The 26,402-nt window shown below is 37.7% G+C and overlaps 4 protein-coding genes across 6 annotated transcripts; 3 read left to right on the forward strand and 1 right to left on the reverse strand.

Moving 5' to 3' along the window:
- The first annotated feature begins 3,328 nt into the window (after positions 1-3,328).
- Positions 3,329-4,291, forward strand: LOC144528229 (olfactory receptor 1M1-like). The gene has a single exon (XM_078266716.1). The coding sequence runs from the start codon at positions 3,329-3,331 to the stop codon at positions 4,289-4,291; it is 963 nt and encodes a 320-aa protein (XP_078122842.1).
- Positions 4,292-6,648: 2,357 nt separating this feature from the next.
- Positions 6,649-8,729, forward strand: coa4 (cytochrome c oxidase assembly factor 4 homolog). 3 transcript variants are annotated; one of them, XM_078265803.1, is made up of 2 exons: positions 6,649-6,772; positions 8,274-8,729. In XM_078265803.1, the coding sequence occupies exon 2, from the start codon at positions 8,310-8,312 to the stop codon at positions 8,559-8,561; it is 252 nt and encodes an 83-aa protein (XP_078121929.1). In that variant the 5' UTR covers positions 6,649-6,772; positions 8,274-8,309; the 3' UTR covers positions 8,562-8,729. The 3 variants fall into 3 exon arrangements, with proteins under 3 accessions (XP_078121929.1, XP_078121931.1, XP_078121932.1); XM_078265805.1 differs by having other exon boundaries at positions 8,277-8,729; XM_078265806.1 differs by lacking the exon at positions 6,649-6,772 and adding an exon at positions 6,836-6,860 and having other exon boundaries at positions 8,277-8,729.
- A 3,915-nt stretch (positions 8,730-12,644) lies between these two features.
- or41a3 (odorant receptor, family 41, subfamily A, member 3) lies at positions 12,645-13,607 on the forward strand. The gene has a single exon (XM_078266319.1). It carries the CDS (start codon positions 12,645-12,647, stop codon positions 13,605-13,607), a length of 963 nt encoding a protein of 320 aa, XP_078122445.1.
- Positions 13,608-23,580: 9,973 nt separating this feature from the next.
- Positions 23,581-24,579, reverse strand: LOC144527824 (olfactory receptor 1-like). Its single transcript, XM_078266095.1, has one exon. It carries the CDS (start codon positions 24,562-24,564, stop codon positions 23,581-23,583), a length of 984 nt encoding a protein of 327 aa, XP_078122221.1. The 5' UTR covers positions 24,565-24,579.
- Between the last annotated feature and the right edge of the window lie 1,823 nt (positions 24,580-26,402).

The following is a 26,402-nucleotide window of genomic DNA, read 5'->3' on the forward strand; positions in this document are numbered from 1 at the left end:
CGCAAACGAGAAAGCTGGGAGCAAAACTGCAAATGTGCTGGAGAAAGCAAAAGACTGATCATTGAGAAAGAAGCAGAGGGAACTGTAAACAAAACAACATATTATCAAACGAATAAAAGACCAATAGTTTACGACTACACAAATGTTTTATTTGCAAGTTTTAAGTTTTACCTTTGAGGTGACAATTTTTTTGCTTGAGTTAGTGATTTTTGTTTGATACTTGAGAAGTTTTGTTTGGAATTAAAGTCACAAAAATAATCCCATAGTTTTCCTGCTTGTGTGATTATCTGTCACACAATTATCTGTCATCTGTCCACCCTAATGTGTTTCACCTGTGTCTCATTGTCTCTCTTGTGTTGTGTATTTAAGTTCTGTCTTCCCCTCTCCCCAGTGCGAGATCGTCTGCTTCCCATGTGTACAGCTTTTGAGCGTTTCTTCCCTGTGTTCCTGTTTGCCTGATTGTTTTTTGGATTCCCTGGATTTTGAACCTTGCCTGTCTCCTGGATTTTCCCATTGCCTGTCGTTATTGGACACTGTTGCTGAGTTTATTTATTTGTTAAATAAACTATTGTATTTTACACTTTTGAGTTGTGCATTCGTGGGTCCATTGTCTGTGTGCATGATACTTGTTATTTCAGAAGCGGGGGCCCCATTTCCCCATCCATTTCCCTCCAAATGTGAGACTGCAAGCCCTGCTAATAGATGCAGGTGAAATTAATTAAAAAGTTAATTAATAGTAAACAGTAAAAGGCCTGCTTGTTATGAGAAGGGTCATTAACCTGCTTTCTCAAATGATGGAATCTCAAACTGGGTTCATTAGAACGACTCTGAAGTGTCAGATGCAGCAAAAAGTCATTTCGTCTGGAGTCATTATGTTTGATGATTATTGCACCATCAGAGAGGATGATGCTTGAGACTTATTTTGTGTTTCACTCACTTTTACCTCTTTCACATCAATGACCAGAGTTGGACCAGGGTTAATCAACCGGCAATTTAAACCAAGCCGGTCAACAAGGGTTGATCCCTGGTCATGACAATTCAGATACGACCTTGGGTCACAACCCAGGGGCAATGCATTACAATTGTCTTAAGTGCTAGAAATGGGCGGGGAAGTTTACACGTCATATTCAGTGAACAGCTAACTTGTCACATACTCCAGTCCAGCTGTACACCACCAGAACTAGTGTTTTGTAGCTACTTGAATTTGTCATTCTACAGTAGAGAGAGAAATAAACCTCATTTTATAATTGTTGTCACAGTGATTACATTCTAAAGCACAAATAAATAACCATCAAACACTCAACAGATGCTTTTGTGGAAACAGTTGCTCTTTTCTCCTCTGCATTTCATTCATTGCAGCAGTAAACAATGAAGTAGGCTACTCTAGTATCCATTTATGACCATTTTAAGACGAGTGGAGGACATTTCTCTTTGGTTGATATCATTAAAAGTAAAGTTAGGCGTTGCTGTCGGCTTTCTGACTCATTTAAAAAAAGACAGAGAGACAAAGGGAGAGGGAGACTGAGTGGCGGCGCTGTGGACGAGAGAATTAAACAAAACTTATGGGGAATTAATTGAACTACTCCACTCTGCTGTTGTTTAAGCTGCCTGTGAAAACCCAGCGTAAAGCACAGTGAGTGACCAAATATATGTTGTTGTTTTTTCAAAGTGTGCTGTGACCTGTGACGATTGTGCTCCTATCCCATTTTCTAACTAATCACATAATTTGTCCCGCCCTGGTTGTAAACGACCCTGGTCGTTGGGTTTGGGAATAAATCCAATTGCTGTGACTTCACTACGTATCTCATGAGGTCACTTGTAGCAGTTGCAGAATGGGTAGTAATGAAGATGAATCGTTGCCCTTGTGAGGTAGGTAGGCAGGTTCAGCCCTAAAGGCCCTTGGATTGCCCATCCAATGACTGTGTAGACTCCATAAGGGGCATCTGGAAGGCCAGTGTGCACAGGTTAAGTGGAAATGACATGAGTGTGATTGGATCCAATATAATCAAGGGGCAAGGGTCAACGTAGTTGTAGTGCAGCAGCTGGCCAAAAAATGCTCTGTATTTTGGACTCCTGCCACACTATGGGTCTCTCAAACACATTTTAGCCTATCCAGTAGCCATTGAGTTTAGAAACTAACGATGATGTTGTCTTCTTTCTAGTCATGATAGATCATTAATTTCTAGACCAGCACCATTTCTGGTTTACATTAAGACAATTGCAAGACCTGTCTGGTCATGAGTTTTCTGACCAGGTTTCATCGATCAGTCAGTTTCTATGTTGGACTACAGAGAAGTACATAACAAGATGTTATGAGTGGAGTGGTGGGCGTAAGAGGGGTTGTAACAAGTGATTTAGAAATATCTGTTTGGATTGAATATTTATGAGCAAAATACAAAAAAATGTTACACATCCTCCCAAAATCATGATGACAGAGAGTTATATCAAGGGTAAATCCACCTTTGACTCTGCTGTCTCACTAAAACTGGCCTCCAAGCTAGGACAGTGAAAGCAGGCTTCTGTTTGTGGTCCTGAAAGCATGCAACCAACAACGATATTATATATCTATTTGTTTATTAATTCCTTATTAAAAGACCCAATCAAATGAAAACAGATGTGTCACACCCACTCCCAGATCGAATGACACTCTTACACATACACATTATTAGCCTGTCTGATGGAAATAACGTTTGTTTAAATAACTGATATTTGTAAAGAGAAAAATACAACTGTTCCAAACATTGCTGGTGAGGGTTCAGTGTTATAAAGTGTTATTAATTATAATCAGCATGTTTCCTGCTCTTGAGATAAAGATAAATGAGGTGCTAAGAATCACAAAACAATAATAACACGTTTGTTTTGCCTGCAAGTTAGAAGACATTACAGTACTCTCCACGGGTTAACCTTTAATTTCAGTAAAAGGGCAAGGCTCATTATTGTATTGTTGATCTATATTCTTGTTAGTTAGAAGACCGTTTGTTATCTCTGGAGATCAACAAATGATGAGTAGGGTATAATTTCCAATGTATACAAGTCAGATATGCAGATATTCAATGGCCACTATTGGAGTCAGCATCATATGGAGCACATTGTGTAAAACGATCATCAATGAACAGGTGAGCCAAAAGTACACTGTATTCTGTTGCATGGTATATTCATCACTCAGGAGGAAAACATATGGTTTCAATGCCAAATGCATAAGTGTATTTGTGTCCATTTGAAGGGAAAGGATAAGATGCTTTTTTTCACCGTCTTTTTCTGACGAGAGAGCTTTTACGCACTGTGGACCAGACATAGCCCATTAGCACGCAGCCTGTGGAGTTCAACTATGTCTTCTCTCAGAACTGTTTCAAATGACTCTGTCATCATTCATCCTCCAGGCTTCTATATCATCGGATTTGAGACATTTCACTACATCAGTGTCTACATTATCTTTCTCGCGTTTGTCTATGTGGTTACACTAGTGTTCAATATTTTATTGATCTACATAATTGCCTGTGACCACTGCTTACATACTCCAAAATTTCTGGCTGTTGTCAACCTCGCAGTAATTGATATAATGTTAAACACAAGCACTATTCCCAGCATGCTAAAGACATTCTTCTTTATGGACAACTTTGTTCCATTCAATATATGTCTGTTACAAATGTATGTCTACTATGCTACTGCATCTCTGGAGTCATATGCACTCGCTATACTTGCCTATGACAGGTTTATTGCAATATGTTTCCCTCTGCGTCAGAACTTATTCAACACACTGCCGATCATGTCTTGTATTGTAGGCGTGACTTGGGTTTACAGTCTGGGACGAGTAGCTTATAGCACAGCGATCATGACTCGTCTGTCTTTTTGCAGTTCTGTGAGAGTGTACAGCTATTTCTGTGACTATGCACCTGTATTTAGACTCGCTTGTAATGATTACACATTGCAGTGGTCGGTAGCGTCAGCTAATAGTATGGTGACTCTGATGGCCCCATTTACTTTTATTATTCTGACATATATCAGCATCCTGATTACTGTGTTCAGGATGAAATCAGTACGCGGTAGGATGAAAGCTCTCGCCACTTGCATTCAGCACATAGTCCTTGTTGCTGTATTCTACATTCCTATATTCAGCATTTTCTTAATAGGGCTTTATGTGCGAGCCCTTGACCCAGACCAGCGTGTGCTGAGCCTGTCCCTGGCCTCATGCATCCCACCCTGCATCAATCCTATTGTATATTCTTTAAAAACCAAAGAGATTAAAACCAGAGCCCTGGCACTGGTCCATAGGATGAAAACAAGTCCATGACAACTTTCTTTCCTATCCAAAAGCAATCTGTGGAGGGTTTTAACACTCAACAGTCAAGACTGTGGTGTGTGTGTGTGTGTGTGTGTGTGTGTGTGTGTGTGTGTGTGTGTGTGTGTGTGTGTGTGTGTGTGTGTGTGTGTGTGTGTGTGTGTGTGTGTGCGTGTGAGAGAGAGACCAAAAGGGGTCTTTTTACTTATCCGTCATTGTGGAACAAAGAAAGCAGGGATGGTACAGGTAGATTGTTTCTTAATTTGTTTTTTTATTATATATTCTCACCAAATTAAACAAGTGAACAAAATACATTTTGCTGACTTATTTAGACATAAAATATACCTGGCTGTATTTGAATGTAATTGTATGACATTTATACATTTGACTGCTACCAAATGGCTTTTACTATCGGTTACCTGAAAGATTTGAAAGAGACTTGCAGAGCTTTAAATTCAGTGTGCTGCTTGTTCCATGTCAGAAATGCATGCATATAGTTTAGCTAAGCTAGCTCCCAGGGTTCATTGCACAACAAAGACACAGGTTGACTTAGTTGTTTTGTTCTTTTGTTGATTTCTGGTTGTTTTAAAATCATTAAAGCCTTGCAGGAAAGAAAGGTGTATGCAGAGAAATAACTGTATTTTGGCTCAAATATGTGAGCGTCCATTACGTTACAAACTTTCTAGGACAAATATTTTAGCTTTTTGACATTTAAAAATTGTATAAAAAACAAATTTGGGGCAGAGGCATAATTGAAATGTATAATTGTACCTGATTTTGTATGTATACTAGAAGGAGAATCTATCTATCTGTCAATTATTCAAATGTGCAACATGTTAGACTGAATACAACAATTACAAATAGAATATGTACTGAAATGCGACATGCAATTTAAACCTGGCTTTAAAGTTATATAGTCACAAGAGGCAATTTGCCTAAAAATATAACAATTAATGTACAGTAAGGACTGGTAAATGTCTGAATGGAAGTTAATGTTTAGTAGGTTAGAGCTTAAAAATGTTATTTGATTAAACAAATAAAAAGGTAGTCTGAGGAGACTTGGTAAAAGCAAGTATAAGTTAAATTAAATGTTTGGGTATACATTCAGTGTTTGTGTGAAGTGGTCTCTCCAATTTTAATTGTTTTTATTCCTAATAGGTGCAACTGAGATTAATTAGTCTGATTTATATACTGTACAGTGAAAGGTTTGTTTGTTAAAGTTGAGGTCATTAACCAAATTCTCTGGTGATGGCAACACAAACGGGGCTCATTAGAGCTATTTTGTTTTGGCTCTGACTCTGACACAAGACTGACTAGTAACTTAAAAATGAATTAAAATGGTCTACTTTAGTTTCTTAACAGACCCCTACAAAGCTTTAAATATTTTTTCTCACTGGCAATACTTTACATGCTTGTGGCAATCAATTTGGTCATTTTAAGTCAACCTTGATTTTGAAGCATGGGAAAGAGACATGCTGACTTTTTCAATAGCCTATCTAACTACATTGTTTTGTGAGGTTTTAGTAGACTAAACACATCATCATATGGTGGGCATGGACGTAAACCCTGGTCTTCATGTGTCAAACTCCTGTATGATTTGAGTAATTTCATTTTTTTTTTTTTTATCAAATGATTGAAAAGTTTAAAATAAAAACAAATGAGTCTACGACTGCAACTGTCTCTCTTTTTTTCCCTTTCGAAGTTTTAATGGCTCAGTTTGCTCTATAAGGGAACCCAATCAAACAAGATGCTTGCTTAAATTATTCCCCATTTAAAAATAGTTAGGGCTATATTGTCACATTTTTCTTTAAGGTTTATCAATCAATAACCCACTCCTAAGCAAGACCCATCAGTCACATCATAGCCCATTGGTATTCACGTTATCTGAGATAATAGGCCTACCCACAATGTTTTTTTGGTTAGTTTATGATTATTAAACAACTCAAAACATTATAAAATAGGCTATCAAATAATGTTTTAATGAGTAGGCCCACCTAAATACACAACATTTGTAACAGGCTTTAAGCATTTATAGTCAGGCTACATGAACTACAGGCACATTATACATGTATGCATAGACCTGCCTGCGTTATTATCATAGACAGGATCACACCAAATCACACGTAACTTTTGTTTGGTTGGGGTTAGGCATTGACGGCCTGCCTGTAGTGGCTTTAATGTGTATCTACAAAGTATTTGCGCCATTTAATAATTGCACTATGAATAATATGTTAATTCATATATCAATTTATAGGTAAACTTCAATTTAATCACCAAATTACTTCATTGTTAGTTGTTTTCTCGGTATGAAGCGGAACTGATGTATGCATCGACGGTACTATTTTACGGTTACACTTTCGTCCTCCACTCAAATGCGTCTTCCACGGTAAACAACAGCGTTGAATCGAATGTGTTTGGTCCATAGTTATGCAGGTTATGGAAAGTTAATTTCCGTGTCTCGACGGACAGACCTGCCCAAAAAGAGATAAACAGGTAAAAACAAGAGAGGGTTATGTGGAAATTTGTGTTAGCTAGCTCCGTTCTCGATCATGTCAGCAAACGTTAACCGATGTGTCATTAGGTAATGTCAACGTTAAGGAGGGTAACGTTAACGTTATGCTGGTGTTAATGTTAGTGCAGCTAATGTTAAATGACCACGGTAGTTTGACACCGACGAGTATTTTCAAGTCGTGGAAGTATTCTCATCTTTCCTGTACTTAAGTAAATGTAGCAAATGCAACAATTTAAAAATAATTAATTACAAGTAAAAGTCCTGGTTTCAAAATTACACTCAAGTAAAAGTACGTTACAGAGGTAAAAGTCAACCTTACTTTACTATCAAATTACTCACTGTGCAAAATGCTATGTATTGGGTTATTATTGATGCATTAACATGTAACGTTAAACACTTAGCTACATGTAACAACTGGTCGAGGTGGAGCTCATTTCAAATGTTCACGCCATCGTAATATGTTCTGTATGTCTAAATCTGCAAAGGAACTTTGAGTCTGTCTAGTGAAAGTGTGAAGTTGCATAAAATGGAAATACTCAAGTTAAGTACAAGTACCTCAACATTTATATTTACTAGAGATGGTCCGATACCATTTTTTGTTTCCCGATTCCGATACCTGAACTTGTGTATCGGCCGATACAGAGTATCGATCCGATACCAGTGTGTCATATATTTTATTATGTTTTAAGAACTGTATACTATCCATGTATGGATGGGATATTATTTCTATCTTTGTTGTCAGTCTGACTCAGGTTAAACTCTTTGTGAAACATGAATGCCACAGAACGTTCTTTTATTATCCAGTTTGACAGTCAGTTATAACGGAAAAAGAACATAAATAAACTACTTTAACGTATTTTTTCTTTAGGGCTTTATTACGTGGTATCGGATCGGTGCATAAACTCCAGTACTTCTCGATACCGATACCAGCGTTTTAGGCAGTATCGGAGCCGATACCGATACTGGTATCGGTATGGGCTCATCTCTAATATTTACATATAGTAACGTTACACTACTTGAGTGTACTCAAGTCTTCTTACTTTATTACTGTTGCATAAAGATGTGTTACATTGCACAAATGATATCCTTGTTGATAAAGAACAATAAAAGTCTCACAAAAGCCATGTCTGATATATAGATGCAAAGAGCATTATGATGCAGGGTAGATTTACAACACACTCAACAAACCATAACCAACATAACCAACCATAACGATTCAAAAGATGAGAAATTATGATTAATACTGAAATGTAATAGAACATTACTGATAAAACGGAGCAGTACCTTATTAAGTGTTTAAATAGGCCCTCTCAAAATTACTTAAAGAACTTAAAGAAAGTGAGTTAAATTACAACAGATTTTATAACCGGAGATTTCGAGATATATTTCACTGTAAAGAGGCCTGAAAAACAGATGTATGCTAAAGGAACAGCTGGAATGTAGTATCACCTGTTTATTAATAGCATCATGTGTTGTTCTCAGCAGACCCCCTGGGTCAGCACTGTGCATTGAAACAGGATGGCATTCTCTTCACCCCATGACCGCAGCCGTAAAGACGATGATGATGATGACCCTGTTGAACGGATGATATCCCGCACTGGCTGTGCTGAGCTACACTATGCTGTGCAGGAGTGCATGGCTGAACACCAGGACTGGCGTGTGTGCCAGAGCCAGGTCCAGACTTTCAAAGACTGCATGATGAATTTCCAAATCGCCCGGAAAGAACAGCTCATGAAGCAGCTAACCTCCACTGAGTCTGCACCCAGCTGAACTCACAACACCACACGCACGCACGCACACACACACACACACACACACACACACACACACACACACACACACACACTGGCTGGGATGTGTTGACAACATGTGCTTGAGGTGGAAAGACTGTACCTAATTTAATTATTGTTAATGAAAATAAAGCTACAAAAAAATCTGGATTTTCAAGTGTTTGTGGTGGAGAGCCTAACCGAGAAAAGCTCAATATCGGTTTATATGTTGGCTTATAAGTAACAAGAATTGGGTGTACAGAAAAGCCAAAGACATGTTTGAAGTCATTTAGAAACCGTGTCTTTATTACGATATATGGTTTGTTCACCAGAGAGAACTGGGAAGTTAATTTTTCAATTGTAAAATGTGCCGCTCATTACACATCTCGGTCACTATTGTATTGTTTAAAAACGCATTTAAGGGATCCTTAAGGGTTAGTTTGTTATGTTTATGATTTTTAAGAAATTATCACATATAACAAATATATATCACTTTAAAAAAAACTCAAATATTGATCTCCCTCAAAAATTACAGTATTGATCCAGCATTCACTTACTTTTTATTTATTTTTTATATTTCATCAAATATAAAGAAATAAAGTAAACTAAACTAAATCTAGTAAACAGCATATTATATAAGATACATTGATTATTTTAGTGTTATGGGGCTTAATTGTGTCAGTAGGAAATATTTCATCAACAATTCAGATCTTAAACTACTTCAAACAAAAGTAGATAACTGATCTCAAAGGAATCTCCGTTGATTTTTAGGATTTAAAGCTGTAGTGCGCAGAGCCATATATTAGAGAGAGTTTGGCCAACTAGGGAATCGAATGTTCTGAGCTATCCCGTTATGCGATTGGTTCCGAGGTGGTCACGTGTTTCGTGGACTCCATGTTGGTTATCAACATTCATCTGATTCCCATTGACATAGTGCAGGGAATAGTAGAACAATTTAATAAATTATTAAAAAAAGTGGCATAAATCACTGAAAACTGCCCTACTGTTGCGCGTTTGGCTGCAATGAAAGACAGGGAAGCGGCAAAAGATTTCACAAGTTCCCCCGTGAACCAAAAAGGCGAAAAGTGACTACTCATTAGTGTGTGAGGTAAATGTAAATTTCTCTCTTTGACTTATAACAAATTAAATAGGACAAATATAGTAATACCATCATTAATGTGTACCATGCTGTCAAAAAAGTTCTAACACTGCTTTAGAAATGAATGAAGTCTGAAGTTAGCCATGCCTCATGCTAGCGTTAGTTTTTTCGCTAGCACTCCATGTACCTAAATGCTTAGAAATGCTTGTGATCTTGCCATAGTCATGACTTGAATTTAAGCTAGTCTGACTTTTATTGTCATCTGTAACTCAGATGTAATATACTGTGACCATGCAGGCATGTCATTTATGTTGATTTAGATCACCAAATATTATTAATACATAACTTTGCCTTGGTTACTACTAAGTTATTATTGCTAGCGTGATAACGTTATGGTCCTGTCCTACCGCGATTTACACCTGACCAAAACACACTTTTTACCCGTATGCTGCCAGTTGCATTATCATTGTTTTATCGTGTATTTTGTCAAAAGACTGAGTAACTTTGTTAAGAGTTCAGTTGCTAGTCAGGACTCGGGAGGACTGAAGAGAAAAAGAAAGGTAAACACCGGTCAGAGACTTATTAGGCAACGTGGTCACTCACTACAGAGGCCTATTTACGATATAGAAGGTAAATATACACTGGAATATTTCCGTAAGGGCCTTTTACATATTGACAAACGTTGATAATAACATGCATATACCTGTTTATGGTGAAAATAAGCAATTTATTTCAAGATAGCAAATTGATATCGGCCTATGATAGGCAGGCTGGGGGAACTCATATTAATGTTAAAAAACCTCAGAAATATGCCATAGGACCTTTAACATCAAAACGTTATGCACTAAAGCTTTAAGGTAGATACTAATTGCTTATACTATTGAATGAAACATTTACTGACTCCATTCCAGTATAAGTAAGCCATAGGCTTAGTGAATGGGTGGACCAGGTTTAAACAATCCATCGCACCAAAAACTCAACAGCTAAAAATATTGTCTGAGCAACACTGTGAGGGGTCTGTGAGCTACAATGCAAGAAATCAAAGCTTTACCATAAACAACATAAGCTAGGGACTTCAAAGTACAGCAAGTATTTTTGTTTCAGTAAACATTTTACTTGTGAGAAAGTTTCCTAACAAACCCTAGAGGACACCACAACAACGATGGTAACCTATGTTAAAACTGTGAATGGAAGTCAGTTATGTTTAAAATTACAAACTTTGGGACAACAAAAATTAAATGTAGTCAGTATGATAAGGATGTTGAGCTTAGACTTGTCACCTAATTAAACAAAAGGAGGACAGTGGAGTGTTGAGTCAAACTGGCCTTTGGCAGGTTAGAAAGTTTGCTTTGAAGTTTTGATGATTAAAATTGTTAATAGGTGTATAAGAGATTAATTAGTCTCAAGTTGAAACAGTTAAAGTTTTGTTTGTTACCGCAAAGGTCATTAACCAGCATTCTCTGGGGATGGCATCATTAACTGCCGATTAAAACTACTTTGTTTTGGCTCACCATGGCCTGTTTAATGATGAATGCACCCTCTAGGAATATTTTGCAACATACAAGTCATTACCTGTGTTTGTCACTGTGTAATGTCTTATAAGTTCCTACACTTGTATAGAGCGTATCATGACAGTGTTACAACTAGGGCTGGGCGATACGGAGAAAATCAAATATCACAATATTTTTCACCAAATACCTCAATATCGATACCGCAACGATATTGTAGGTTTGACTATTGGTGCTTTCACAAAATATTTACACAATGAGATTTTTGATTAATAATCATCAGTAATGTGGATAAAATGACTAAGTGGGTAAAGGCAAATAATAGAACAGTTACAACAGTATGGTAAGTTCAGAAAATGACATCACTTTACTATAATGCAGCCTTTAAAACCAGGAAAAGACACCACTTGTGCCATATTACGATATTAGGATATCTAAAATCTAAGACGATATCTAGTCTCATATCACGATATCGATATAATATCGAAATATTGCCCAGCTCTAGTTACAAAAGTTTTTTTTTTTTTTTATAGATCTTCGTTAGTACGGATATGACATGCCATATTGATTTCCTAACCCTAATCCATCGAGCCACTAAAACCATGGCCTGTTTAACCATAAATGTACCTTTAGGGAACACTATGCTGTTTACTCACTTTGTACAAACACAACATTTATACTCTTCCCAAAACCTTATGTAAGTTCTTATATTTTGTAAGTTCTTATACTTTTATATCTTCTGTCACAAGAAGTCACTGAAGTCATTGTGATCAGGGTGTCACAATAGTGCTATTTGACTGGACTCTGATTTATGCAGCAGTTTGTACAACGAAAGTTATAAAGTTGTCATATTTATAAAAATTTAAGTATTGCAGCGCAGTGTTACTGCAACATCATGTCCATGATCCAAAACTCATGTGGGCAACTGACCTACTTTAATTTATTTTGGGACACATCGTATCAGATTTTTTAAAAGGCGTGTTGTAAGAGGCTCAAAATCGTCATCACTCAAAACAATAATCAGAGTAAGCGACAATCCTGCTGTTTATGGATCAAATGAATGTAATTAATAGCCTATTGCTACATGACGTCCTCAGTAACAGCTGTGAGTTTTATCTCAAGAGATCAATGTGGAAAGTTTATCTTCCGCTGGCCACACAAGTCAGACACAGTCATCCAATTGCTGCTTTTGGATGCAGCATCAAATAGAGCTGCTGCTAAACAATCATTTAGAGAATATCTGGTAAGCCGCATTCATTGATTTTTTAGCATATGTACACATTTGAACTTACTGAAAATATGTGTTATACTATATACTACTATGTTTAAATGTGCTTATTGAACCGGCATGTAAATTATACATGTGGTTTATAGCGTCTTTAGCGGTATAATGTACAATATGACATGATTTTTCTGTTCTTTAGACTGGAGTTTTTAAGCAGTGGTCGTCCTCCAACGCAGCCTGTGGAGTTCAACTATGTCTTCTCTCAGGGCTGTTTTAAATGACTCTGTCATTATTCATCCTCCAGGCTTCTATATCATCGGATTTGAGACATTTCCCTTCATCAGTGTCTACTTCATCTTTCTAGCACTTGTTTATGTGCTTACAGTGCTGTTCAATAGTTTGGTGATCTATGTAATTGCCTTTAATCATTGTTTACACACTCCAAAATTTCTGGCTGTGGTTAACCTGGCAGTAGTTGATGTAATCCTAAACACGTGCACTATTCCCAGCATGCTAAAGATATTCCTCGTTAAGGATAACTTTATTCCATTCAACCTCTGTCTGTTACAAATGTTTGTCTACTATGCTATAGGATCTCTGGAGTCATGTGCACTCGCTATACTTGCCTACGACAGGTTGATTGCAATATGTTTCCCTCTTCGTCACAACTCGATCAACACATTGCGGAGCATGTCTTGTATTATCGGCCTGACTTGGTCTTTTACTCTGGGAATAACCACATTTTCAACATCTATAATGACTCGACTGTCTTTTTGCAATTCTGTCAGAGTGTTCAGCTATTTCTGTGACTATGCACCTGTGTTTAGACTCGCCTGTAATGATTACACAATGCAGTGGTCTGCAGCTTCTTTTCTCACTGTTTTGCTCCTTGGAGGACCCTTTACTTTTATTCTTCTGTCTTATGTCAGCATCCTTGTGACCGTGTTTAGGATGAAATCTTTAAACAGTCGGGTGAAAGCTTTGGCCACTTGTGTTGAGCATATCATCCTGGTTGCTGTATTTTACATTCCTCTCTTTACCATTTTTACTATCGGATTTTATCTGCGTCAGGTTGACCCAGACCAGCGTGTGCTGAGCCTGTCGCTGGCCTCTTGCATCCCACCCTGCATCAATCCTATTGTATATTCTTTGAAAACGAAAGATATCAAAATCAGAGCCTTTGCACTGGTAAGAAAAAACATGATTAGACTTTGAGGGTAGTTTGTGTAGAAGGTTAAAAAGTCAAGAGCCGGGACTCTTTTTTAAAAAAAAACTGATTTTGCAGAAGAAAACAAAATACTTTGGAAAACCAGAGCGCCGGAACTGGTCAGAAAAATTGCCTCATTTCAAAATTTAATATATTGTTGACTGTAAAAAGAGCTTCCCCAATAGGCCAAACCTAAATTATATATATTAATTACTACTTTACATGTTTTTGTCTTGCCTTTTGAAGATTTAATGCATCAATTGTCTGCACTGTTAAGGCTTATGTGCTCTATTTCTTTTAAAAAGATGAAATTTCTGCCATACTTACTCCATACTTAAATGGCTACAGCAAATCAGTTTCAGCTCTACTGTTTGAGAGACTAATAAAACAAGATGTTCTCTTTTGTTGAGAAAAGAATTAAGCATCTCTCATTTGAAAGGAGTGGGAGCTAGCCAAGCTAAATCTACTGGCTTTTCACTTGTGGCCCTTTCAATGACGGTGCACTTTCAATGAAAACAGCATCACAAAAACAATTAAAACATTAGTGTTACCAAAGTTGACTTATTTTGAGTTCTTGTCAGTCTTTTTTTTTTTACTTTGCATAATGGCCTGCCTGACTCAGCTTTCACTACAACACCATGACCCCATTCATAATTTAGAAATAATATTAACAGCTAACCTGTTTCATTTAATGAATTTTATAAGCTTATATGTGTCCCTCCAGTCTTCAAAAATAGAGCACTAAACAGGAGTTTACCAGTTAAATAAAATCTCCACAAAACCATGTTTCGCAATGGAAATGCAATCATTGACACATGATAGGGTGGTTATTGAAGCAATTTACCACTTGAGTTTTTTTTAATATATATATATATATATATATATATATATATATATATATATATATATATATATATATTAGGGCTGTCAGCGTTTATGCGTTAATCACGATGCGATTAATTTTTTTTAATCGCATTAATCGCATGCCGGCATTTATTAATTTATTTTACACTTCACTCGGCTTTGCATCATGCCTAACAGGCTACTATTTTGACCCTTTGCAGCACATTACTTATCATCAAGCTGCCACTTCCTCGTAACATCCTGCTGCTGCAGGCTGCAGGCATGATGGAGAAAGACAGCAGCAATGAAATCCTGAATGGTGCTTTTTATTTTCCAAAACTCCCGGACGGCTCGTAGACAAGTCGAAAGCCATATGCACATTGTGTAAAGCCAAATTAAAATATCACCGAAGCATATCACTAGCATGCTACCCACTCAGGCAAAGCACTATTTTGGAGAGTGCTATTTGCCAACCTGTGGATGAAACCAAATCCCAAAAAATTACTACAGCTCTTGTGAAACGGGTGGCAACTAACTTCAGACCTGTCAGCATCACAGAGGACTCGGGTCTTAAAGACGTACTACGGTTGGCATGTTCTGACCTGTCTCGTTGCCGTCGAGGGGGACAGTAGTTTTCACGGATACACAGCCTGTACCACACGGAGAAAGCAGCCCAACTGGAACTGCTGCAAAGTGCTGCAAACGCTGTCTCATTAACCGGTGATCACTGGACGTCAGTGAGTAATCAACATTATTTAGGAGTTACTAAACACTATATTGACTCTAGTAAGGATAGGGATTTTTAGTTTTTTAGTTAGGTACTTGGAGGAATTGTGCAATAATGACTAATTCACACATTTTTCTTTTGTTTACAGTAAATAAATAATTACAAATCTTAAAATCAAGTTCATAAAGTAACTTTCTTCGCATTCATTTGATTCCCAATCAAGATACACTGGTAAAAATGCTGATATGTACTTAAAAACTGTTCTGAAATGCAAAATAATAGAATTTTAATCATGTGATAAAATATGCGATTAATTAATCATTTGACAGCCCTAATATATATTAATCAAATCACAAAATTCACACTCATATTGGTCATTAGCTTATCTCAGATAACACATTCTCTCTAGTTTTGACAATATACTGTACTGTATATATTTACCTCAAGCATTATAACATTTAAATTGATATGGTATTTAAATAAACATAATGTCCTATGTACTTGAACATAGGGACATTTTCACAACATGCCTATAGGAAAGAGAGAATAGCCTTGTGTGTTTACTGTATATCTTTGAGAATAGTGTGGCACCATGTACTACAGTAGATAACTCTTACACATCTTGTAGCCATTGATATTAAATAGATATAGGTGATATCTTATTTAGCCTGTACTCTCATACAATTAAGATATAGTATAACAACACATTATACTGTACTTTAAGCTAATGGAGGACATCGACTAGAGAATGGTAATATGATGAGTGCCTGCCCTCTAATGGTTTTTTGTGTACAGTGCAAGCTGTACCATTAATGACACTCAGTTATTATTCTGTGACAGCAATATGGTCTACTATGGTTGTTCCTAAAACTGTATTATCACTTGTTTATTGTGCTCAGTTCAAGAGGACATGCTTACTTGTGAATTTCAATCAGTTTGATTAACAAAACAAGATGTTAACTTTTGTTGGGAAAAGAAATAAACACATCTCTCATTTGAAATGAGTGGGAGCTTGCCAAGCTAAAACTACTGGCTTTTCTCTTGTGGCCCTTTCAAAGACAGTGTACATTCAATGAAAACAGCTTCACAAAAACAATATGAATGCACACCACCTATTTCCCTCAAGTTTGAATTGTTTTTAAATTTACAGTAATTGCAACTGAGATTAATTAGGATGACTTTTAAATAGTAAAAGGTTTGGTTGTTAAGGGTGCAGTAGGTAAGACTTATAAAACTAGCTTTCTGTCATATTTGCTGAAACTGACCCTATGTTCCAGTAGAACTACATGAAGCAGGTAATACAAAAAAAAAATCTGGCTCCTCTGGCACCACCTACAGCCTGTAGTGTGATTTGCAAAAATCCACAGCTCCCTGTTCAGATTCACCAATCAAGGCCGGGGGGGTGTCTAACTACGTGTCAATCACTGCTCATGCGCACGCATTCATTCTCCCTTGTGGAGGGAGAGGCTTAGGAGACCGTTTTGGACTTTAGCGGAAAGGGGGGAGGGACTGAGAAGTTGTCGATGTTCAAATTTTTTGGCTAAGTCCTGGATCTTCACAATCCTACCTACAGCAACTTTAAAGTCAAAGTCATTAACCACCCCCAGTGTGTGGCAATGTTTCATTTAAACCAGGCAAGCTGGATGCAGGATTCCGGATACAGGCAAAGAAAGGAATAAGTAAAGTAGGTGACCTCTTTAAAGAAGGTATTCTAATGACCTCTCTCTAACATATGACGTCCCAAGGAAACTTTTTTTTTTAAATATCCCCATGTGAGGAACGTCACTTCTTCTATGCAAAACCAATCAGTCGGGACCTTAGATGAAGTTATAACAAACAATTGCAATGAGAGGTGTTTGATTTTATCAATATATAACTGGCTTGCATCTGACTCTAAAGAAACATTGATAACCAGACTGGAGACATGGAGGACGGACTTAAAGGAGGACATTTCAGAAAACGATTGGAAATAAAACCTGTGACGCATCTCAGAAACAAAGATTTAAAGCTACTCTAATATAATTGGCTGATGCAGACATACATTTAATCCTGTCCAATTAAATAATACAACAGCAATATACCTGAACTTTGTTTTAAATGCAATTAGGCTAAAGGAACTTGGGGAGTGTGACAAAATTAAAACATTCTTGAGGGAGGTGATCAATAAAACTCATCTTGTCTGAACATTCCACTTGACCCTAAGGTGATATTGCTGCACCTGTATCCAACAAATCTAAATCTGAAACCCCAACACTATAAATGTATTGATTTCACTATACTACAGGCAAAAAGGACTGTAGTTCTCATCTGGAAGAAAATGGAGGCACCTACTTGGTGCTTGGATCAAGAATATGGCGAAATGTATGTCCATGGAGAGATTAACATACTGTATATGTTTAAAAAAGATGTGAAGGGGGGAGACAGGGGAGCTTCTACAGAGGGAATATGCAGGACAGGATACCTAGGTTCAAGCAGGTGGTGAACCCCAGAAGGGGAAAGGACTGAGGCATGTATTGGAGGGTGATAGCAAACATGCAACTCCTTTTGTTTTTGTATTTATGCATATCATGACTTTGCTAGAGGTACCATTGTTCTGTACATGTGATACTGTCATGTAATTTGATTTATTTTTTTTGGCTCTTATAGTATAACAGATGTTAGGAGAGTTTGTTGTGGGTTGGGTCATGTAAGTACATGTTTACTTACATGTACAGTAAGTGAACAAAAAATCAATAAAGAAAAAAAAAAGTCATTAACCACCACTCTGGTGATAGCATCAAAAATGGACCCACTAGAATAATAATTCTGTGACAGCACTATATGGTCTACTATGGTTGTTCCTAAAACATTATCATTTGTTTATTGTGCTCATTTCAAGAGGACGTGCTTACTTCTGAATTTTAAACTTTATTTATTAGCCTCAGTACACTCAGTATAAGCACCCAGTATAGCTCCAACATCCCAAAATGTCCTTCCACCTCACTGCTGATGTTTCGAAACTCTTAACTGTGATCTGTGAGAGTTTTGAAAACATCAACACTGCGCTGGGAGATGATAAGGGATCAAAATGGAATCTCTGATGTTAGGCTTAAGAGTTAAATCATAAGATCCTGTCCTGCATCAGGAAACCTCACATTCTCATATTCACCCTGCTGTTGTTTTCTGCATTTTAAATCACAATACACCCTTAAACCTTTAAGATTCCACTGATTTGTGATCAGCTTTTGTTGACTAAAAAGGCAAGCACTTGTTTATGGGATGAGGAAAAATGTGAGTTCCCAATTACTATGACACAGATCACGGCCACAATGAAAGCATTACTCCTGGTTTTATTTTCATCCGTCTGAAAAATGTATGCAACCAAAATCCTCTTGATCTTGACACTAGCCGTTCTACAGCCCTTTTAATACAAAACATTGCTGATGTTTAGCTTGTTAGCTTTTACAGTAGCCACTCAAATTTGAATATATAGGCAAGAGACTAAAATATTACTAGTTAGCTATATAGCTGTTGATGCTAAAATACTGACATAGTAGACACAGCAAGCCATCCTGCCTCTGTTATGGTTTTTTCATATTTCAACTGTAATGCAGGAATCCAGTAAAATAAAAGTGCAAACCACTAGATGGTGCAAGCCTACTAGAATTGTAGACACCATGTTTTCTCTTCAGCCTGTAGGTCTTCATTCCCTTTTTGGTTAAGACTGTTTACATCATATCAACTTATCAGTCATTATTTAACCAAGCTTGAACTTCGCAAAAACTCTGCACATATGGAAATGGTTACATTTTACGACCCTCTGCATGGATTTGAACGGAAGTGAATGTAAGACAAAAGTGTAGTGTGACTGCCGCCTTAAAAACGGTTGCACTTTTTGCCTCCACAGAGCAATATTAGCAAAGACTATTCAAAGTAAATATAGGATCATGTGTAGGGAAATTAAAGTGCCACAAAAGCCAAGCTGTAAAATAAAGAAACACATAGTATGGGTTAATTAAAAAGGGATAGATGTTTAAACATTTCATATGTTGCCATTTATTGTCCTGGATAACTGAGGGTGATGTTTGGTGAGACCAGCATGTACATTTATAATAACAATAATACTTTTTTTTTTAGGGCAACTTTCAGGACATCCAAGGCCGCCTTACAATGCATTAAAAACAGTAACCATACAGGTAAAACATAGAGGTAAAAACAGTGAAACATGAAAAGCACCAAGCACAGGCAATCATGAAGCAGGGAACAAAAACAACATTAAAATTGTGGGGCTAGAGGGAATCGGACAGAGAGGGTGGGTAAAGCCACCTACACATGATACGCAATTTGCTCTCTGCGCACCGCTAGGTAGGGCGCAGAGCAAATCGCAGAGAGCAAATTGCAGAGAGCAAATCGCAGAGAGCAAATAGCGCAGAGAGCCAAGTGCATGTAAACGTCATCATGGGTGGCAAGGAAGCTATTTCCCGTGGCTAGGTAACGACATGCTGTTATCTCATTGGTCGCGCTTTCAGAAGGTCAGCTGATACACAGGAACAACATACTGTTCATGGCTAACGATCCGGCAGGGAATGGATGTCAGGTCAGAGCTTAAAAAGTGGAGAGGTGATGATCAGGACCAGGTGTGCAGGTAGCTTATGAGATGCAGGTGTGGGTAGTTGAGAGAGCTCCCGCCTTGCTTCGTCACCAGGCAACCAAACAGGGTGCGTTCAGGAAACTCAGGAAAACAGACTCCAGGACAGAATACAGGCAACTCAGGCAGAAAACAGACTCAGACAGCGGGATTCATGACAGTAAATGGCAAGCAAAGAAAAAAATTTTTTCACACAAACCCCCCCACCTCTGAGTGAGACTTGGTTGCGCCCAACCCTCCGCGTTTCCGTGTCTCCTAGCACACAGTACGGTGTCAGTACCCGATCCGTACCGCCTGTACGATCCGTTTTGCGCATGCGCATAATTACGTAGTAGAAAACTAACAATGTCCCTGTGCGATTTGTACCACGCATGCGTTGAAACACTTTACGACCAAACATCACAACTTTTTTATTAAATCTTTATTGTACAATAGTCATAGCTACAAACAATTGAGACTTGTCACTGTAGCGACGTCGTTGTTGTATTGTTTATGTTAATGTTTTTACTTTTAATACTTCGTCTTGACTAATAACGATAGACTGTCTATTATTAATGCAATTAAGTGTAAACGTACATAAGTGTCCTTTTGAAGATGGGATGACAGCTCTTCCAGCCACCACTGCTGTATACCACTATAGTAGCTACATGCTAATGGCAGTAAACATGTCATCTTAGCTGGCAATGTTGTTAAATTCTCCCCAGTTCCGGGTCACATTCCTGCTAAAACATGTCCGATTGTGTAGTGTTTGGTTCAGAAGCCTTTATCTGCAATTTTTGACGTTAGAAAGTGCTGCTTCGTTCCACTACACTCTAACGTTAGCATACTCATAGCTAACTATTATAGCTGCATGCTAACGCGACATAGCGGAGCATATATAGCTAGCTATATATGTATGTATTTAGCAGGACTTTGTACCATAAAAAATCACCAATAAAGGCTTCTAAACCAAATACTAAACAAATACAAATACAGTAAAGTGACCGGAATTTGGGGTGAAATGTCCAGCATTGAGCTACATAGTTTGCTAGGAGTTTGCTGGTTTCTCACAAAGATCTCATTTGTAGCCCTGTTTTTACCTGATACTTTCATTGAAGTACAAACACATGAAGTGAGAGGTATACACATGCTTAAACTTTATTTAAAGCATGATTAACCTGAAGCAGGACGGAGTCATGACTTAAAACACCAAAGCAAGGCTTCTAGTTCAGGCTAGCTAGCGTTAGCAAATTACCTTCAAAGTTGCAAAGAAATTATGAAACGTAAAATTTGAAGCCTTTATTTAATTTGCTACATGGTGTTGTACTGGAAGGCCGGACGACCCTCTGTATATCATTAACAGATACTTTAGGCAACTCCAGCAAACACCTTGTAAACTTCATCTCTGCCATCATAACGGTCTACTGTCACTGTCTAATGTTTTCTTCTGGTAACCAGAAATGTCCAAACATCCTTACGCCAATGCGTGCATAGAGCTGTGAAGTTTGCCGGTGTTCGCGCAAGCGTAGAACTGATCAGGTAGTGTCATAAAACATGTTGAGTTTCTGCGCATGCGCTGAATTGTGCGCATGCGCAGAACGGATCTTACAGGCGGTACGGATCGGTACTGACACACGGCATGTGCGCTTCGTGAGTTTATTCAGTAAGCAGTGAAGTATAAAAGACCGGTCCACAGTCTGCGCTTCTTTTCCTAGAACTCATATTTCTTTCAGAGGAATTTGTGCAATAAAACCATATTCTTAGATCTAATATTGATAGTCTTTTGTCCATATCTTATTCATTTTCAGTCCTTTTATTGTCGTTAGCTGTGATGCTAAAGCAGTTTTAGCTTTCCCATGATGCGTTTGAACGTTTTTGACCAATCAGAGGAGTTGCTTTCAGGGCCCGTGAAATAAAGTCGGAAAAATACAAATTTGACCGACCCACAATGCTGCAATATATAGTATTGATTTTGGCTTTTTGAATTGAGACATTTGAATATAGTGCTCACTGCTCATATGCCTACATGTATGTAGTTGAATAAGTTAGTAAATTACATTTGAGAAATTCCCTTGATTATGTCTGATCTTTTTGGTAGGGGGAAAGCAAGTGTTGGTTTTTCTTTGCATAATGACAATGCTTTGTTTTTTGGGGGGTTTTTTTTGGCTTGTCTGCTGGGCTGATGTACTGATGTGTATTGCTTTTGACATTTTGAATTGAATGCTGTGCTTTTTGAAATTGACATTTGAATATAGTGCTCACTGCTCATATACCTACATGTATGTAGTTGGACAAGTTAGTAAATTACATTTGAGAAATCCCCTTGATTATGTCTGATATTTTTGCCAGGAGGACAGCACAGGTAAAGGAGGTGGTGGACGGGGTGGTGGACGGGCCTGGATATCATCTGTTGCGTCTAAATATGAATGTGGATAATGTTAGTGATAGTGAGATACTTGCTACAGCTGCTTTTCTAGTGGAGCTAAAATGGCGAAAACAACATTTAATTTCTCTGATTCCCTGATTTGTTCTAAGGATGCTCGCTCTCTTCAGTCACTCTCTAGCTAGTCTCGCATTGCCAGACCTTCCTACACAGCGCTGTGGAGGAGGGTCTGGCTAGTCCACACAGCTTTCCGGGCCGAAAAGACATCGGAATTTCCAGCGGCACCAGAGCAATCCCGGAAGTGGAACTTTGTGGATATAGACTACTCTCTAGCTCGCTCAACCACATACCATGCTTGCGGCGCTCGTTGAGCCTCCGGGCCGGTTCTGACAGCTGCAACTTTTCCCTGCAACGTTCTAAAACAGTTTTGTCTCGTCGCAAATCTTTGAGCTGACTTTGAACTGGGCTTTATGAAACAAGGTACATGCCATTTTGGCTATATGGGGGTGCTCAATGTTAGATACTACATAGAACTACTTGTTTTCCTTTTTTCTCCCAATAAGTTAATATACAGCCTATTATGATATAAATATCAACAGATTGCTGTAAATACAAATATGTAAAGAAAGAATATTTTAATAATACTTTTTAAAGTGATTGAATAAATCCAACTGCCCAAAGACAGATTTAAGTTTCACTTTCATGATCCGTGACTGACGGCCGTCCCCACCACCCCTCGACCCCACGGCCCCCCATCCACATGATTTGACAATCAGTTGACGATAGTCAAGACTTAACAATTCAGATTCAACAATGAAAATAATAACAAATGACAAAAACTCTTTGGTCACAATAAATAGTTTATTCACTGATTTTAGATGTTCATAACTATATTATAGTATATACAATTTGTATATGTTTACATTTTTTGCAATGGCATAATTACACAAAACATTTTGTTATTATTACATTGTTTCACAAAATGTAAGCTGGGTTGGCTGTTGTAGGCAACAGTATTGGCTACATTTTCAGTTGAATTTCACAATTAAAATTGTAATGCACACACACCACACAAATTCTTTCATAAAATAAGTTCTCCCTTTAAATAACTTTCATGTTCCTGTAGATCCTACTCAACACAAAAGCAGTAGAAAAAAAATGTAATTCATATGCTCATTATGAAAAAATACCATTCATTTGGCATGTTGTGCTTCTACTAAACCTTTGGGGGAGGAACATTATAGTTTACATTACAGTTTACATTGTTTGATTTTATTACTTTTTGTTACAAAAGATCTATTTGATTTATAGATTTGTAGATTCATACATAACGCAATGTAACAAACATTGTGTGACGTTAGAAAGGATCATTTACAGGAAAATAAAACACCAAAATACATGGTGTATAGCATAGACAAATGGTCACATTGTTGTTAACTTTTGTATTGTTATTTTGGATTTCCCCCTGATTTTTAATAACCTTTTCACAGACTCTTTGATTTCTTGTGTCTGCAGAACATAAATGATTGGGTTCAGCATGGGAGGAAAGACAGAGGTCAGAGACAAGTTGATGATCCTGGCATTTGGATGTATTTTTTCCATCAGGGTAAATGTGATTAACAGTGGAATGAAATATATTGCTACCAATGAGAGATGAGCTGTGCACGTTTTAAAGGCCTTGAGTCCTTGTTGTAGTGTGGCTACTTTAGCCAAAGTACAGCCAATATATAGGTAACTTAACAGGATAAAAATGAATGGAAGCCAAAAAATAAGAACAGGATACAAACAGCTGACGATATAATTGGGGAAATGGTCATTGCATGCAAGCCTGTATATCTGGCCATGGTCACAGAAATAGCTGTTAATAACAACAGATTTACAGAAGGAAAGTCTTGTAAGAAGGCCAACTGCAATGAGTACAGCAATTATAACAAAGACCCAGAATGAGGCAATCAACGACAGCATAAACCTGTGGGTCACCTTCACTTGATAGTGCAGTGGGAAGATGATAGCTATCAGTCTGTCATAGGAGAGTGCAACCAGATTAAATGACTGCATAGAAAGGCAGGTGTAGCAGAAAAATAGGAATGCCAAGCAGTCGTTGTAGGGGATGTAGGGATGGTTCAACAGAAAGATGTCAAGAAGCTTCGGCACCAGAGCAGAGTTACCAAACAGATCCACAAATGCCAAATTAAAAACTGCAACATATTTTGGAGTTCTCAGATTATGATCCAAGTATATTACGGCCATTACAACTGTGTTTCCCAGCACTGAGACAATAAAAACAAAAAACAGAAAGACATAGTAATGGTTAATATTTGGGAAGCCAGATAAACCACTTATTATGAAATATGCAGGACGCACAAAAGTGATGTTTTTCTCAAGAGCTGAGTTGAATAACTCCATTAAAAAAAAGAAATTCCACACTGCAGTGATTTATGTAAAGAAGTGTCCTTTTCTGTGCAGCTGTGTATGAGCAGCTCTCTCTCTTTCTGGTGACAGAACTCTGTCAAGCTTTACCTGTTTTGACTACTAAGAGAAGCAGCCCTCTGCCTTTCTGTCAAATAAGATCAATGTCTATTCCCCTGTGTCTTTTGTATGAGAGCCACTCATCATCAGACAAACCCATTTCAATTAATCTTACTGACTCACATTTACTTAGCACAAATCTATAGAGCATCTACAGTATAACATATTTTATCTGTAATATAGTATTTCAGTGAGTGACCTTTCAATTACCTTTTTGTTTAAAGTGACTTTAATCAATATATTAATATATTTATAACAATAATGTATCAAATGACAATGTGAAAGGAGCCGCTTATAGTGATGAACATACAGAGAATTATCACCTAGCAACTGTTTTCATTCAAACTGGTTTAAAAACCCACTGTAGTCTCGCATTGCCAGATCTATCGCCACAGAGCTGTGGAGTAAGGTATGGCTCTACCATACATACATTCCCGGCGCTAAGTTCCAGGCACAGTGATGCTGGCTCTGCAAAATGGTCTCAGGAAGGAACTTTTTTTGGTGGAACATTTGCATCCTGATAAAAGAAAACGCCACATATAATATTACTATAGACTGTTACTAAAGACTAATTTCCTTGTTGTTTAATCGGAAGTTATAAAACTAGTCGACTCTAAAAGTAAGAAAACACTTGCACTGAAAACAGTCAAAACTGAGCATGATTTAATATATAAGGTTAAAACTTGTTTTAACCTCATATATTGTCAAATTGTTGCGGCATTCTGGGCCGCAACAATCTCAAAAAAAGGCAGCGAAATCCCTTTGTAAAAGCTTTTGTAAAAAATTGCGAAAAAAGTTGCGATGTCTTTTGTATTTTTGTTGCAATGAAGTTGCGAGAGACAGTGAAAGTTGCGATTTTTTTTTGGCGTGTAGTTCTTTAAAAATAAAAAGGAAACTTGTTTTGGGGAGAATAAAATTACTCTGGGCTGAGCAAAAAGGCTCAGCATGGTGCAAATGTTAGTATAATATGTAAATGGATGGTGGATTTAAGACAAAAAAATTATAATTTATTGAATGAATCAAATTGAACATGCAGTATGTGTCAGTGGTTTGTTGATCTTTACATTGTTAGTTAGTTTCCTATCCTGGCCTGGGACACACATTCATACGGTTTAATAAAGTACTTATTGGTCTTTAACTTATCATTGCATTTACAATAACGAGCACAGCTGTCCTCAATTTAAGTCATCCTGTACGTCACATCTCCGGTTTTTCCTGCATCCACCATGTGTTTGTGTGTGTGTGTGTGTGTGTGTGTGTGTGTGTGTGTGTGTGTGTGTGTGTGTGTGTGTGTGTGTGTGTGTGTGTGCGCGCGCGCCCGTCAGTCGCAGGGGGAACTGGGCAACAGCCCCGCTCGCTGCAGAGAGCCGACAGGATTGAAACAGCAGCAGCTTTTAGCGACTTTAGAGTGAAAAAACGTTACAGTGTACATTGATGTTAAAATGAATACAGGTTGGCAGGATGGTCTGAAATGTTTTACACGGTCTTTCGCTGTACGTTTTGTTGGTAATGTGAGATGTTCAAGTTACACACGTCTCATCTTCATATCAGAAACAAAGAAATGAATTTGGTGACGTTACGTCAACCCAGCTCTCACTCTCGCTTGGTAAGTGGCTCTCAGAGTCACATACTGATACAAAGTCTGTCACGTGGGGCTGCTGGGATTGGTTGAAGTCGCGTGAAACTCCGGTTATTGGTCAAATTTGCAGAAAAGT

The sequence above is a fragment of the Sander vitreus genome, chromosome 13 (genome assembly GCF_031162955.1).
Source record: "Sander vitreus isolate 19-12246 chromosome 13, sanVit1, whole genome shotgun sequence".
Lineage (NCBI taxonomy): Eukaryota > Metazoa > Chordata > Actinopteri > Perciformes > Percidae > Sander > Sander vitreus.